Consider the following 15211-nt stretch of genomic DNA (forward strand, 5'->3'; position numbering starts at 1 on the left):
TAGAGCTTATAATAGTAGAGTTTATACCAATAGAATTTTTGAATAAAAAGTCATTGAGTGTTTGATTGTTAATAAAAAAAATACTTTTGAACTATATTAAACTGTGTGATATTTTTTATATTATATATTTTTAGAAAACCTCTATAACTTCTACTCTCAAAAGCTCAAATTTTAGACTTTTATTAGTAGAGATAAATTAACTTATTTAAACTAAAAAAACTCTACTAAAAAAATAACCAAACACCATAAAAAATTTTAAAAAATGCTTATACGATTAAATAAGCACTTATGGCTCTTAAATAAGCCATATCAAACAGGCACTAAGTGCTAATAAGTTTTCTCTTAAGTTATGGGTCAATTTAATAATTTAATAATTTTAAAATAATTATTGTTAGTTATTAGTTAAATATTTGATAAAGTTTATTTTTAAAAATATTGTGAGTTTTTAAAATAGTCTTATATGTTTACTAAATCTTATTATTAAATTTATGTAAAAATACAAACAACTGAATTGAACATAATATTAAATAAAATTTATTCCAAATATTTATAAACATATAAATAAAATATTTTTTATTGTGTATATATAATAATTAATAATTAAAATAAATACTTTATATTATTAATTTTATTTTATTTTGATATCTCAATAAAATTGGTAATGATAATATTTTTAAAATTAATGATTTCATTTCTTAATTAATAAGTATAATTTTAGATTTTTATAATATTTATGAGGATATATATGAAATTGTATTAAGTATAAAAGTGATTCTCCAAATTAGATTTTAAAAAATTACTCGGGCCTTCTTTTTTAATAGAGTGATTTTAAAATTTTAGATTTTAAAAATTTGTTGTAAGATAGAGTGATTTTATCAATAGTAATATCTTAAAAAAAATTATCATACACCAAAATTAATTTTTAACTTTCTAAAATTACTTTTAAATCTCCAAAAGCAATCCCAATTAAACCTTACTGAGCATATGAGAAAAAAATTACTACTACAAAAAAGAACCTTAACCTAAAGTAACTCAATCCTCTTTCACTCCATGTGAGTATATTTGGGACCCAAACTATTTTATTTCTATTTAGAGCTAATGCTTGTCAATCTCTACCTATATAAATTTAACAATTAACTAAGGTAGTGTTTGTTTTTTGTCTGAAATCTAAATATATATGAATTTAGTTGAAATCTGAGTAAATCTGAATTGCATATGTTTGGATGACATGTTTGTTTTTTCTTTTTCAATATTTGAATATAAGTGGCATCTTTTTGTTTTTATAAATCACAAATATAAAAAATATGATTGTTTGATATTTATGTCCTTATAAGAATTTTTTATACTTCTTATAAATTTTAAGAGGTAAATACATGCACATTAGAATTAAAATCAAACATATGTAGAATTAGGTGGTAATTGATCTTTAAATAAAAATATTATTATATTACTCTAAATGTAAAATTTAATCAAACTTATTGTACTAATTAAATTTTTAAAATATAAGAAAATCAATTATATCCGTGAGAAAGTTGATTTGCGAGTTGATTTCGTAGCTATTGCATGAAGACTTGATCTGATGGTCCAAAGACGTTGCTTGCATTTGTTGGTTTATTTTCCAACTCAACTTTTTCATTGTCATACTTTAAAAATAATGAATCAATAATAGATAATCTTCGAAGAAAACTGAGTATTACAATGCATGCGATAACAATTTTTTGTCTAAGCATTAAATGGATATGGCGGCATCCGCTTTAAAATTGAAAAAATGAGATTTTAGAACACCAAAAGTGTGCTCAGTAACAATCCTTAATTTCGCATGACTATCGTTGAAAATCTCCTCTTTCCCTCTAGCCCGACCACCATTACGAAATTCATTCAACCAATAATGTACACGACGATATGGCACCATAAATCCTCTAGTATATGTATGTATATACCGCATCAACTAAATATAATTCTTTTGGGTTCAATAATTACCAAGAGTTAATTATTAGGGAAAAAATGTCTAACAATTATATTAAAGAAAAAAGATTACCTGGCGGTGGCATTGGGAAATTATGTTTTGAATTACGACTTGTTTTTGTCAACACTCTTGAATCTTGTGTTGTTCTTTCCCATCCAACAACAACGTACCTAAATATCATGTCAAAGTCACAAATTGTCATGAGACTCATGACATTTTGAAAGCATTCCCCTCTTCCTTGACCCATTGACCTTTATATAGCACTTGTTTATCTATTGGAATACATACATGAATTAGGGTTACATCTATTACACCAACCCTACAAAAGCAAATATTATTAATATGAGAAATATATCAATTATGTTGCTATTTGTCATTGACAAAAGATAACTTATAGCCTGTGTTATGCCACTTAAATCATCATTAAATAAAGGAAGAGTAATCATTTCTTTCGATAACTTCATCATGGCTGCTAAAACCTCATGAAAGTATTTATGCACTGTTTAAGTTAAGTGTTGAAAAACATTTCTTACAAGTCGATTGTGAAGATTGTGACTAATTGTCATCAAGAACATTTGCTAGTTTTTGCTCAACAAGACACATGTTTACTAGGGTATAACCATCTTTTTACCTTAAAGAATTGACGTAAATAAACAAACCTATTGTTCTCCATCTGCATTAATTCATAACATGTAGTAGATGCTCTACTTAAAAGCTCTTTAGTAAAATCTGGGCCTATAAGTTTTGATGTTGGCAGTCTTTCAATTTTCATGGCTATAATAAATCAAGTATCAATAGAATCAATTGTTTTCGTAGCAATCTCTTAACCTTTTATTTCTTATCATCATCTCCTTCACTTAAAAGCTTCCATATAAATATCTAAAAAAAAAAGAAAAAAAAAACCACAATAATAACAATATCTAAATTTTTTGTATTATAATGCCATCAACGATTAAAGAAAATATGACAATTTATAAAGAAATAATAATAAGCTTGTGAAGAAGTAAAATGAATAAATAAAAATCACATAATCATTAAATCACCATGTAATATTTTTCAATAAAAAGACATTGTCAAAATCCAGCAAGCATAATAAAAAAACTTTAAGTTCCAAGGCACTTTAATTTAAATAAAAGAGATTCCCATCCTATTTTGCTTTACTTTGAATACACATATTTGTTTCGCTTTTCATCTCTATCCACTCCTCCCTGTACTCCTTGTTGCACAATGTGCTGATTGCTACATTATAAAGGGGATCCTGAATAGGTAAAATCTTTTGTAAAATTGTCATACAACCTTTCATTGAAGGTCCTCTATCATTAGTCTTCTCTAATATCTCTACTAATTTTTTGACTTCTTCACAAGTTTCATCAATTTTTATTTTCTTTTGTTTTTTTCTTAAAATCTTATACCTTATTTATACTTGGCTAATCTGAGTTGTAATCTGATACAGTGTTTTCGATCCATTATAATCATCTTCTACTTCAATTGAAGTATCATTAGGCACATATGTTTCAAATATTGACGATATACTTCCCACTTCTGGTAAGTCATTCATGTTAGAACTCCGAGTACTAGATCCAGTACCTAAAACTCTAGAGAATAAAGTCTCTAATTCCGCGATAATGGCTGAAGGCTTATAGCAAAACTTTTTAGCTCCTGGATATTTATGTTTAACAATGAAAAAATAGTTAACACTTATATATAATAAAATCTTCTGACAAACTCATTCCACTAAATTAAATAATTAAAATGTTAGCTTTATTTACTCTTCTCATCTTTCATCTGGCTGGTCAAATGTTTGGGTCATAAGATTGTAACCATGTCCTATTACTGATGTCATCTTAATCCCTGTTGAATATTGTTTTTTCATATAGTCCCAATCATTTTTAATTTGTTTTTGTTTTAACCTTCTTCCAGATGTATTAAATATTTCTTCTCCAATTCGAGCCCAATCACTTGGCTTTAAAGTTCCTCTTGATCTAAATCCATTATCCACCTCAATGAGACAAATATCAATTAATTGTTTTCTTTGGACACGAGCACTCCAAGTTGCCCTAAAAACTCCAACATTTTCAGCCATCTATGATTAAATCAAATTATATACATTTTACAATTAGATTTGAAAATAGAAGATAATTATGCCAATAGTTATTGACTTCTTCAATGTAGATAGTCTTGTCCTCTATTTCTAGAAACTAAAAACAAATATTTCACAATAAAATTGATGCAGACAATAACAATTATCTAATGTTTCAGATTTCTTGGACTTAAAACTAGTAGTTATTGACTTCTTCAATGTAGATAGTGTTGACTCGGACCCGACCCATTTAATAATCGTGTTAAATTCAATGACCTATACCCATTTATTGGTGTCGTGTTCGTGTACCAGCTCTACTTGGACCAACTAATAACCCACCAACTACTAGATGGACAGCCCCAATAGCATTTGTTGTTATTTATTAATAATATTTTTTTAATAAGCCGTTCTTTTCATATAAAATATGTAACTTTCCATTAACAACTCAGTATCGGAAGATTTTATATTTTATTAATCATGTAACTTTTCATTAACTTTCTTGGCGCACAAAATTTTTTGTTTGATGTATGAACCACAAACAGCATAACGGAGAATTTTTTCTACATCCAAAATATATAACATATATTTATTAAAACCGTTAAAAAAAACATACCTTGACAATGGAGATTCACCGAGCTGTGCTTAAAGAACTCTAGCGCTAATGAAAAAGAGAACAAATAGAAAAAATAGTTGAACGTGAATTACAAAGAGAACAAAAAAGGATTAGGTTTTATAATATAGGAAATATGTATATTTAATATGTATATTATTGGAATATAGTATTTATTTTATATTCAGACTTTTTCCATACAGATAAAAGTCACGAAACCTTATTTTTCTATTCATTTGTAAATATCTAAAAATTAGATACAGGTTGCATAAAGAAAATAAGCATTTTTTTTAAAAAAAATCTGAAATTAACAAATCTTAAGATTTTAGACGTTTAACAAACAAACTCTAAATTTTTCTGAATTTAGGTAAACTCTTATTGGAGAACGATATTTATTTATGTCAATTAACACAACACAATACTCGATCCAAATAATGCAAATGAATCACCAATAAAAATATGAAAATATTCTCTGTTTACTACGAGCAAACAAATTTATTCAAACAGGAAAAATCAGGAAAAAAAAATAAGATATATAAATTGCTCTACGTCGCTAAAATTGTCTACATCAATGGGCCCGGTCCATCTTCTACGTGGGTCAGTCCAATTTTTTTGTTAAATATGTCATGCAGAAGCACTACTATTTATCCCCACGCACTTGTCTGCTAGGACTACAATGCTCAAGAAACCATAAAACCCGCAAAAAAGCACGATTTTTTTTTTTTGTAAAAAAAACCTTCTTCTTCTTGAGCAGCCAAAATCAATGTATCCCTACATCATTCTTCAACAATTGATACAATCGAGGAAACACGTTGATGTTATTTCTACTGCCCTACAGCCGTGAATTTTAAATTAAATCAACATGTTATCTGTCTTTTGCGTCAATAAATCTTTTTTTTTTGTATTGTTTTATTTTGTTATTATCTTTCGGTATTTTAGATAGAGGCCCATAAAAATTTAAATTCAATGAATAATTCGAAAATTTGTGGCTCATTTCTACGCTTACAAAAATTTACAAATTTGGATGTCTTCTTTACGAGGACAAGTTATTATAAATGGCGTGTCATTTTATATGTGAGTGATGATTTGTTATAGTATTAACACAATGTGGAAATAGTACCGTTAATGCATATCAAAATTGAACCACACGGGGAGAATAAAATATTTATAATAACTTATCACAACAATATTCATACATCAATTTGATGGATGCTAGACTTATCATCACACTTAGGATAGGATAGATAATTTTGATATAATCTTCAAGGTTATGTGTTACAATTCTTTTTAAAATATCTTTGAATAATTTTCTCGCAAGTAAAAATCTCCTCACCAAAATAAATAAATAAGCAGAACTACCACGACTTATAAAATTTTGAAATATGACTTTACTTTGACTTTTTTTTGAACTGATTGAGCATTATGTTATTGTATTACACAAATATTTACGATTGTTATTATAGTAGATCAATACACTGATATTTACAATCATATATATAACTAAAACTTATATTATTACATTTAATTCTATGAAGTACATGCCCGGACAACTAACCCTCACTAAGGAGGAGTGCCTTTACTCTACTTGTATTCTGCAAGGGAGAAAGACTTTACAAATAATTTTCACATAATTAAGGGAGGTTTTGACTTGAACTTGCTTGACATGAATTCGTTTTTAGCTATTGCCCACAGAATAACTACAAACAACTTTACACGAAGAACAATACAAAATACGACCTTCACTAATGTTTGTAAATAAAAAAAGAAAAAAGAATCCATCAACTTTCAACAAAGAATAAAGAAAAGAAAAAATAAATGCCTACAAACTCATTGTCACCACCACATTACGTCATCCCACCTTTCATTGTAGTGGGCTCGCAATGGCTTCTTCCTAAAAGCATTTTCCCACCATCCAAACAGCACATGAAAGTCTTACATAACATACGAATTGTGGGGCAATACTTAACATTTCTCCCTCGTGGGGTTAACGGTTTTCAGATTTTTTTTTTTTGCAAATAGTTACAATCTACATATAAAAAATGTATTAAATACCCTATATGTATATATATAAATTACTGTAATTCGAAGATTTATAATTAAAAAAAGATTTACTTTTATTCTATATTTTTGTAATTTTGTAGAAAGGAGAAACAGCTACTAGGGCTCAAACTATCATTGGGATTTGGAGAGGCCCAATAGTTTTTTATTTTATTTTATTTTTTTATAAATAACCAACTAAAACAAAAACAAACAAACAATAAAATATGCCAAAAATTCCAGACATTGTCCGGAAATAAGACCGTTGAATCCAGCTGCGATGACCTGCCACATCAGCTCTGCAATTTTCCTCGTAGACCGTGAATTTAAGCCCTGCATCAAATGGGCCCACGGAACCAAAACACACACATCTCTAAAAGCTTTCACAAATTTTGCCTGATGCAGACTCACAAGTGTGCACTCTGTGGTAGGCCAGTCGGCCTCTCTTCTTACCATGCAGTAGAATGCCAATCTCAACCGTCCATTTTCTGACACACCAAATCCATTGATTAGATTCTACTCTTACCGAAAAAGTGCAGAACCCTCTCGACAAAACTACAATGGGGGCCCTGATGTTTTTGTTACATTCGACAAGGTCCTACAAGTCTCAACACTTGACACATAAATCCAATATTTTGGAAATTACCACAAAATTCTACTATCTTTAGGTTCTTTTTGGAAAAATCCACGATAGCACTAGTCAAATTAACGATATTAGACAACTATTACTTCAAAAAACTGAAAAATAAAAAATTAATATTCAATTAAATATTATAATTTATTAGTTATATGAAACATATTAATTTTTTAGTATACAAAGATCAAAAGTTTATTTCTTACACTCTTGTGTTAGATTTGACTTTAAATATTTCTAATCTTTCCCACCAATGTATTACATCAGATTTTCTTGTTAAATTTTCAATTATGGATCTATGTGTTAATATCGTAAAACCTGTGAGAATTTTATGTACTTAATGCAAACACTAAGGACCTAATTGCATTTTGTTTAAACCCTGCCCCGCTTTCTTACCAGGCAAAAACTCATCTTTCTTTAACAACTAAACCAAACAGTTCACTAGTCCACTACATTACATGCTTCTTACATTCCTCAAAAGAAGCTAACTTTTCTCTCTCTCTCTCTCTCAAGTCTTTTTCATTGTTGGGGTTTTTGGATTACTCTTGGTTTCTCTTTATTTGAGTCATTTTTCTTGGAGGTAGACTTGTTTCTGTTGTTAGTTTTTTGAAATATTGAAGTTTCAATGGCAGTAACGGTTCTTCTTCTTTTTCTCTTGGCTGTCTCTGCTGCTTCTGCTGATAAAGGTCGGTTTCATTCTGCCTAAACTTCTTTTCATCATTTCGCGTTCATGGGATTTGTTCTTTTATTTTATGGGTACTTATGTCATGCCTTGCAGACGTCGAGTTGTTCTTTGTTAACTTTCTTTTGTTCATCTTTCAAAAACTGGTTTTTATTATGATGGGCTTACTTGTTTTTTCTGCTGGTTCCTCACTGTGGGATTCTCTTGAATTAATGGCTCTCTTGAGAATGATAATAATGAAGTTGTTTTGTTAATCTACCCATAATGGGAGTTCATTCAGAAATTTATGTGCCATTCACTTAGATTTAACTCAATGACTTTGATGTCAAATAAGATGTGTGGATTTAGGAGCTTTCAATGAAACTATTAACGGAATTGTCATAGTATTTAATGATAGATTATATAGTCATTAATATGTTGGTTAAAAGAAGAAATAAAGTGGGTTTGGGTTTATTTCTCTCCTATGCTGGTCTCTCTGGTCATTTACTTTATTGTCATCATAATAGAAGGGATGCCTCTGCAGAAAAATCTTCCCTTTGAAACTTTCTGATCTCTTCTCTGCCAACTTTAATGGGAATCTCTACCATTTTGCGTCCCAGCTCATGTGACGGTCCTTTACCTGAACATAACTTAGTCAAAAATGTTGTAGGACCACAATGCCCTTAGCTTAGTATGCTTTTGGGTTAAGTATCAAATGAACTGTATCTATATAAATGTAATACAAGGCGTGTGATTGTCTTTTCACTGTTTAGGTATATAGCATGTTGTTGAGTAGGTCCACTGTACTATATGCACAAGCCCATCACCTTCCAAGCTGGTAAATACAGTAGATCTAAGTGGTAGAGTAAATCAGAATATCAGACAACCCAATTGTCAAATATATAATTTATATAAACAATGAGGATGATGATTCTGAAATATCAAAGGAAATATTTGCAATGACTAAATTTTATAATCAACACTAATGACCATATGCTTTTGTAGAAGAAGCCTTCAAAAAGGGCCAAATTAGGACTCTGCTTTTCATGTTGCGAGATGGATCACCTACCAGTCATTTTGGTATTTAGTGTAAGATTTAGTTTCTCTCTTATACTCAGATGGATGTAGAAGATGACAATGACCCAAAAATGACTTTAATCTGTCATCAATGAACACTGGGGAGAGCAATTGTTGAGTTAAGACTTAGTGCCAAACCTTGAATTCAATATTTTCTAAGTTCTATTGCTAGCAACTCCCATGTCTGGGGCATGGAAGTTGCATTCATTTCATTTTGTGTAAGGTTGTAAGAACCATATATGCTCCGGCTGTCAAAATCTCCGCGCCCGCTTTTTGTCATATATTTCAATACTTGTAGTCTCAGACAAGAGGTTAAACTACCTATATATTGCCCTTATCATGTTCATTTTCAAGAATTTATTACTATCTCATTAGTACTTACACACATTCGTGGTATTTATAGTACAATCTAGATCAAAATCATCAAATGCAGATTTCTTGTGCTGTGTGAATGATTTAGCATTAAATAAATGAACTGGTATTTTAGTTCTTTAAACTAGCTGCAGGACTTTTTCCAGATAAGGATGCTTATGGGTGATAACCAAAAGCATATTGCAGCACAGGCACACTGCTACACATGCCCTTGCTGCCAATGCATCTTGCTTATCAGAGCATCATGTCATGCTCTTTCCCTATGCTTGTTCTAGGGCTTCTGTTAAGATGCTTCGTACAAGGGCAAATCAACTTGCGTGTCCAATGCCTCTGAGTTTAATTGAAAGAGAGATAATGCCAAGAAAAAGCGTCATGCTCATTCCCTCTGATTGTTCGAGGCCTTATGTTAAGATGCTTCATACCAGGCCCAAGTCGAATTGCATTTTTGGTGTTTCTGAGATTATGGAAATACAAAAGATGCTCGTCTTGTGCATGATTGCACCTGCAACTTACTCAGCTGTGTGCTGAATGCTTATCCCTTATCAACTTTATTGTTCAGCTCTAGCTTGAGCATCTCTTTGTAGATTTCTGAGGAGGAGAAGTGTATGGTGGTCATCAATACTGTAATTCTCCAAGATGGAATGTGGAATATGAACTTTTCCTAACCTGCTCTGTTGGGTAACTTCTTGCAGATGCCTTCATTGGTGTGAACATTGGCACAGACCTCTCAGACATGCCAAGCCCAACTCAGGTGGTTGCCCTTCTCAAGGCTCAAAATATCAGGCATATCAGGCTCTATGATGCCGATCGAGCCATGCTCCTTGCACTTGCCAACACTGGGATCCAAGTGACCATTTCTGTTCCCAATGATCAGCTCCTTGGCATTGGTCAGTCCAATGCCACAGCAGCCAACTGGGTTGCTCGGAATGTTGCTGCTCATGTCCCCACCACCAACATCACTGCCATTGCTGTTGGATCTGAAGTCCTAACTGTTCTCCCAAATGCTGGTCCAGTCCTAGTCTCTGCCCTCAAGTTTATCCATTCTGCTCTCGTTGCTGCTAATCTTGATGATCAGATAAAAGTCTCTACCCCACATTCTTCTTCCATCATCCTTGACTCATTTCCTCCTTCTCAAGCTTTCTTTAACCGTTCCTGGGATCCAGTCATGGTTCCTTTGCTGAAATTTCTGCAGTCCACGGGTTCCTATCTTATGCTGAACGTTTATCCATATTATGATTACATGCAATCCAATGGGGTGATTCCATTGGACTATGCACTTTTCCGTCCTCTCCCACCTAATAAGGAAGCTGTGGATGCCAACACGCTCCTACATTATACTAATGTCTTCGATGCTATTGTTGATGCAGCATATTTTGCAATGTCCGATCTAAATTTCACCAATATTCCCCTTGTAGTCCTGGAGTCTGGCTGGCCCTCAAAGGGTGACTCATCTGAATCTGATGCAACAATTGATAATGCCAACACTTACAACAGTAACTTAATCAGACACGTGCTTAACAACACAGGAACTCCTAAACACCCAGGGATTGCAGTTAGTACTTATATTTATGAGCTTTACAATGAGGATCTGAGACCAGGGTCTGTCTCTGAAAAGAACTGGGGGCTATTTAATGCCAATGGAGTACCGGTTTATACCTTACACTTGACCGGGGCTGGAACTGTTTTGGCGAATGATACGACAAATCAAACCTTCTGTGTTGCCAAGGATGGTGCTGATAAAAAGATGCTACAGGCTGCTCTGGATTGGGCTTGTGGTCCAGGAAAAGTTGATTGCTCAGCCTTGCTGCAGGGTCAGCCATGTTATGAGCCAGATAATGTGATTTCACATTCAACATATGCTTTCAATGCATATTATCAACAGATGGCTAAAGCTCCTGGGACCTGTGATTTCAAGGGGGTTGCTACAATTACTACCACTGACCCAAGTACGTGACTTTCATTATGTTTATAAACATGAAGGATATTGTGAAAATAGATTAATTGGTGGGCATTAATGGGCGCCAACTATGATGGCAAAGAATATGAAGTGGACTTTCTTCATGCCCTATTGACATAGATGAACAATTATTTATTTATTTATTTATTTTGCCTTGACAGTTTTAAAGTTGCTAACATTGTTTCGTTGCTGCAGGTCATGGTTCTTGTATATTTCCAGGAAGGTATGCATTGAAGCTTTAATATGTTTATATTGTGCAGTATTATCTTCTCTTGTACTCCTTTCTGAAGTTTGTTTTACACATTGTTTCGTGAGTGTAGCCATGGAAGAAATGGCACCATTACAAATGGAACATCACTGGCTCCTTCCTCAAATACTACAACTTCTGGCTGCTCTCCAAAATATGTCTACGGTGGTGATCTTGTCACAAGCTCTGTGATTTTCAGCGTTGCACTCATGACTGCAGTTTTTTTGTAGAAAGATTTGTCTTTCTTGGAATTTGTTCCGGCAGTGGGATCTTTGAGAAATATCCATTCTCGTTTCTGTCAGAAAACACTGAGTACACCCAATTTTGGTCCTCCCGAAGAGATGTGGGGTGTCAAAGTTAATTGAACATATGGCAGGCTAATTTCTATGATAAGTTCATTCGATTTTGTACAAACAGAACAAAGGATTTCTTCAGGAATCGTTATTGTAACTACCTTGTTAGGATGAATTCGGTTGTATTCTTTATAGTGGAATTCTGAAGTGTGCATTTTAACCAGTAGCATGATGTTTCTCTTGATTACAAAAATGTTGGCCGAGTTGCTGCTCTCTTTTTTCATTATTTTTTTAAAACAAAAATATTGAGATGCTGAAAATTGCAGGTCTAATTTTGAACAACTTGCAGGTTTGAAATTGCTGTTTACTCTACAAAGAAACTAGTATGTTATACACTTCATCATTCAGTATCTTTATATGAATGTACAATAAATACAAAACTGTGTTGATCTAAACTAAGATTCCTCTAATTTAAAAATTCTTCAGAGTAACATTTCTGGTTCTGGTACTGGCAAATGTCACAAATAAATCCAGAGGAGCATGAAGAGTTACTTCCCAGATTGGCATGCTGCCTACAATATGGCTTGTTACACAGATTGCATTTGGGAAGTTGAAGCCAACAATCTGAGCACAACATATCATTGCAAACAGCATCTTCCATCTCTTCAGGCTGGATGCATCCACCACACTCTGCACACCTTGGAATGCAATGGTAGCATCCCCTGCAGCAACGAGCCGGCGGCTTTCCCTTGCACAGCTGCTTCGAGCAGTCAAAAACCATTCTTACTTCACTGCAGCTCGGACATATTTCAACGTCGATGCTATGGTCATTTTCTCTGTTTACAAGTACCGGGTAGTGTCTGGCTTTATGATACAGAATAGGCTGCCGCTTTTGTTCATTTTGTCGAGATGAGTTCAATTTCAAATGGGAGTGAAGTGTCCTGAGGTGTTCTTTTGTAATGTTGTAGACGCCACTAATGTGCAAGATTTCCAGCGTGTGGTCGTTTTCGGATAGTTTCTCCACAGCTTCAATGACTCCCTGAGGGGATAAGCCTGTGCATCCTGGTATATAGAGCTGAATAAAAAATGCAAGAAAACAAGTTACCTTTCAGAAAGCAAAAGCACATTTCTTGTTGTGTAGAGAAAATATTCGTTTCGTCCGTGGAAGTATGCTGACGGCACAGGGCTTACCAGCATTAAGATTTAACATATTTTCATTTTTCAAGAGCTAAAAATTGAAAAAAAAAATTAAAATTCATGATCAGTTCATGGCCTTAGATAATCATATTTATATTTTAAGCAAGATTAGATGAACATTCTTCCTTCCAAATAAGAACAAATACCCACCAAGAAATCTTATGAATGCAGTCAAGTTGAGCAAGAAAATAAAGAAAAAAATCACATAAAAATGGTGAAACACATACCTTTTTGATAAATGGATTTTTCTCAATGACTCGTTGAAGCCCAGCATTTGTAATTCTGACACAGTTAATCAGAGCCAGAGTTGTCAGTCTTCCATTGGCTTTTGAAGTAATTTTCATTAGAATTTCATCAGACAACCGTCTGTTCAAAGGCCTATCAAAAATGATATTAAGCCATGGCAGGATATCTTTATTCACTGCATCTCTAAGTGACAAGCAAACTACACTCATAGCAAGAAGCTCAAATAGAGGAAGATAAGCCAGTGCAAGAAACAAAGCCTCATGTGGTGGCCTCGGTTCTTCTTCATTTATGGAATCGACACTGGAAAAAGAAGATGAAGGACGAATTGACATCATTTTCATGGATGTTTCCATGGCTTCCTGTTCATTATACTCTACATTAGCCGTCTCCATCTCTTCTTTGGATCCCGTAAGCAGGATTTGAAGCTACTCTTCAGGATAAGATTGTTTTGTTTAGATAATCAAAAAGTGTTGGGTCCATCCCAAGTGAAATTTTACAAACGTGGCTGTATATCAAGAAGGGCAAGTGGAGGCGGCAGCAAGTTTCACTAGGCGAATAAAATTTCAACCTTTGATTGGACGATCGGAAAATAAAATTAATTTTGATTGCTCTTAAATTTTGAGAGTAAGTTCTAGATATGATTCTCTGTAATTTTATTGGTCTTAATTTTTATTTTATCATTTCGTTAGCTGTTATTATTGGAAAAATAGTTATTAGACTATTATTATGAGTTAAAAATATTGAGATTTTTGATATTATTAGCATCTAATGTTATCTAAAAAAATTTATACTGCAATCTCATTATATTGGGAAAGAGACTCACACAAGTAGCTGTAAATTAAGCGGAATCAAAACTCTTTTACTTTTGTGTGATCAAAATAGAATGTGTACAAATAAATATGCATAAAAATTAACCAACAAAATCTAAAGCAAAAACAGATAATAAGAGATACAAATTTTACGTGAAAAATTTAAAACGGGAAAAACTATGAGACTATAGTCTGATATAATCTTTCACTATATTAATGAGATTACAACACAAATTCCTCTCTAAATAGTACTAAAGGCTAACAACATTAAGAATTTCAATACTCTTAACTTATAGTAATAGATTAATATTTGTCTTTTAAATAAGTAGGTATCTCAAATAACAGTCAATAAGAATATAAAATAAAAATCAAGACCTAGAATGCAATGCTAGGAATTTACCTTCAAAATTTAGAAAAAAATCAGAGTTGATTTCTTCTTTCAATCGTCCAATCAAAGATTAAAATTTCTATTTTCAAAACCAAGAATTCCCTTTGTCTCTCTCTCTCCCTCTCTCTTGTCCTTTTGCGATAGTAAAACTTGCTGCCGCCTCCACTTGGTCTTCTTTATATATAGTTTTCCAAAACCTAATTTTATTGTAAAATTTCACTTAGCTCCTCAATATTTCTTTAATTATTTAAATACTCAAATTAATGAAATTTGGGCTTGCGCCACTCAAATGAGATGGACCTAACACATTAATATAGTAGAAAATTATATCAAACTACAGTCCCGTGATTTTTCCTATTTTGGGTTTTTCACGTAAAATCGATGTCTCTTGTGGCTGATTTATAACTTTGGATTGTGTTGGTTTATTTTCTACTTATTTACTTGTGGTACACATCCTATTTTAATCACACAAAAAGAGAAAGTTTTGTTTCTGATTAATTTACAGCTGCTTGCGTGAGTTCCCTTCCCAACAGAGTGGTATCAGAGCTTCGGTTGTGTTTTTTTTCATTACTTGTGTGGTTGAGATGGAGGAGTCCCCAACATGCATGATTAAATTAAAATCATGAAATTATGGTAT

At 32.5% G+C, this 15211-nt stretch overlaps 2 protein-coding genes across 2 annotated transcripts; one reads left to right on the plus strand and one right to left on the minus strand.

Moving 5' to 3' along the window:
• Window positions 1-7764: 7764 nt before the first annotated feature.
• Window positions 7765-12157, plus strand: LOC102622811 (glucan endo-1,3-beta-glucosidase 3). Its single transcript, XM_006469163.4, has 4 exons — window positions 7765-8013; window positions 10130-11383; window positions 11590-11617; window positions 11715-12157. The coding sequence occupies exons 1-4, from the start codon at window positions 7953-7955 to the stop codon at window positions 11869-11871; spliced, it is 1500 nt and encodes a 499-aa protein (XP_006469226.1). The 5' UTR covers window positions 7765-7952; the 3' UTR covers window positions 11872-12157.
• Window positions 12158-12282: 125 nt separating this feature from the next.
• On the minus strand, window positions 12283-13931 carry LOC102622506 (F-box protein SKIP28). Its single transcript, XM_006469162.4, has 2 exons — window positions 13359-13931; window positions 12283-13009 (listed from the first exon to the last, which is right to left on the minus strand). Exons 1-2 carry the CDS (start codon window positions 13767-13769, stop codon window positions 12401-12403), a joined length of 1020 nt encoding a protein of 339 aa, XP_006469225.1. The 5' UTR covers window positions 13770-13931; the 3' UTR covers window positions 12283-12400.
• Window positions 13932-15211: the final 1280 nt, after the last annotated feature.

The sequence above is a fragment of the Citrus sinensis genome, chromosome 2 (genome assembly GCF_022201045.2).
Source record: "Citrus sinensis cultivar Valencia sweet orange chromosome 2, DVS_A1.0, whole genome shotgun sequence".
In the NCBI taxonomy this organism is placed as follows: Eukaryota; Viridiplantae; Streptophyta; class Magnoliopsida; order Sapindales; family Rutaceae; genus Citrus; species Citrus sinensis.

Excerpts from the sequence above, each read along its gene's own strand:
- LOC102622506 (XM_006469162.4), bottom strand. The coding sequence starts at position 13,769 with ATGGAGACGGCTAATGTAGAGTATAATGAACAGGAAGCCATGGAAACA. Across the intron at positions 13,010-13,358 it reads AAAATCCATTTATCAAAAAG|CTCTATATACCAGGATGCAC; the intron begins GTATGTGTTTCA and ends TTTTTTATTCAG.
- LOC102622811 (XM_006469163.4), top strand. The coding sequence starts at position 7,953 with ATGGCAGTAACGGTTCTTCTTCTTTTTCTCTTGGCTGTCTCTGCTGCT. Across the intron at positions 8,014-10,129 it reads TGCTGCTTCTGCTGATAAAG|ATGCCTTCATTGGTGTGAAC; the intron begins GTCGGTTTCATT and ends AACTTCTTGCAG. Across the intron at positions 11,618-11,714 it reads TCTTGTATATTTCCAGGAAG|CCATGGAAGAAATGGCACCA; the intron begins GTATGCATTGAA and ends TCGTGAGTGTAG.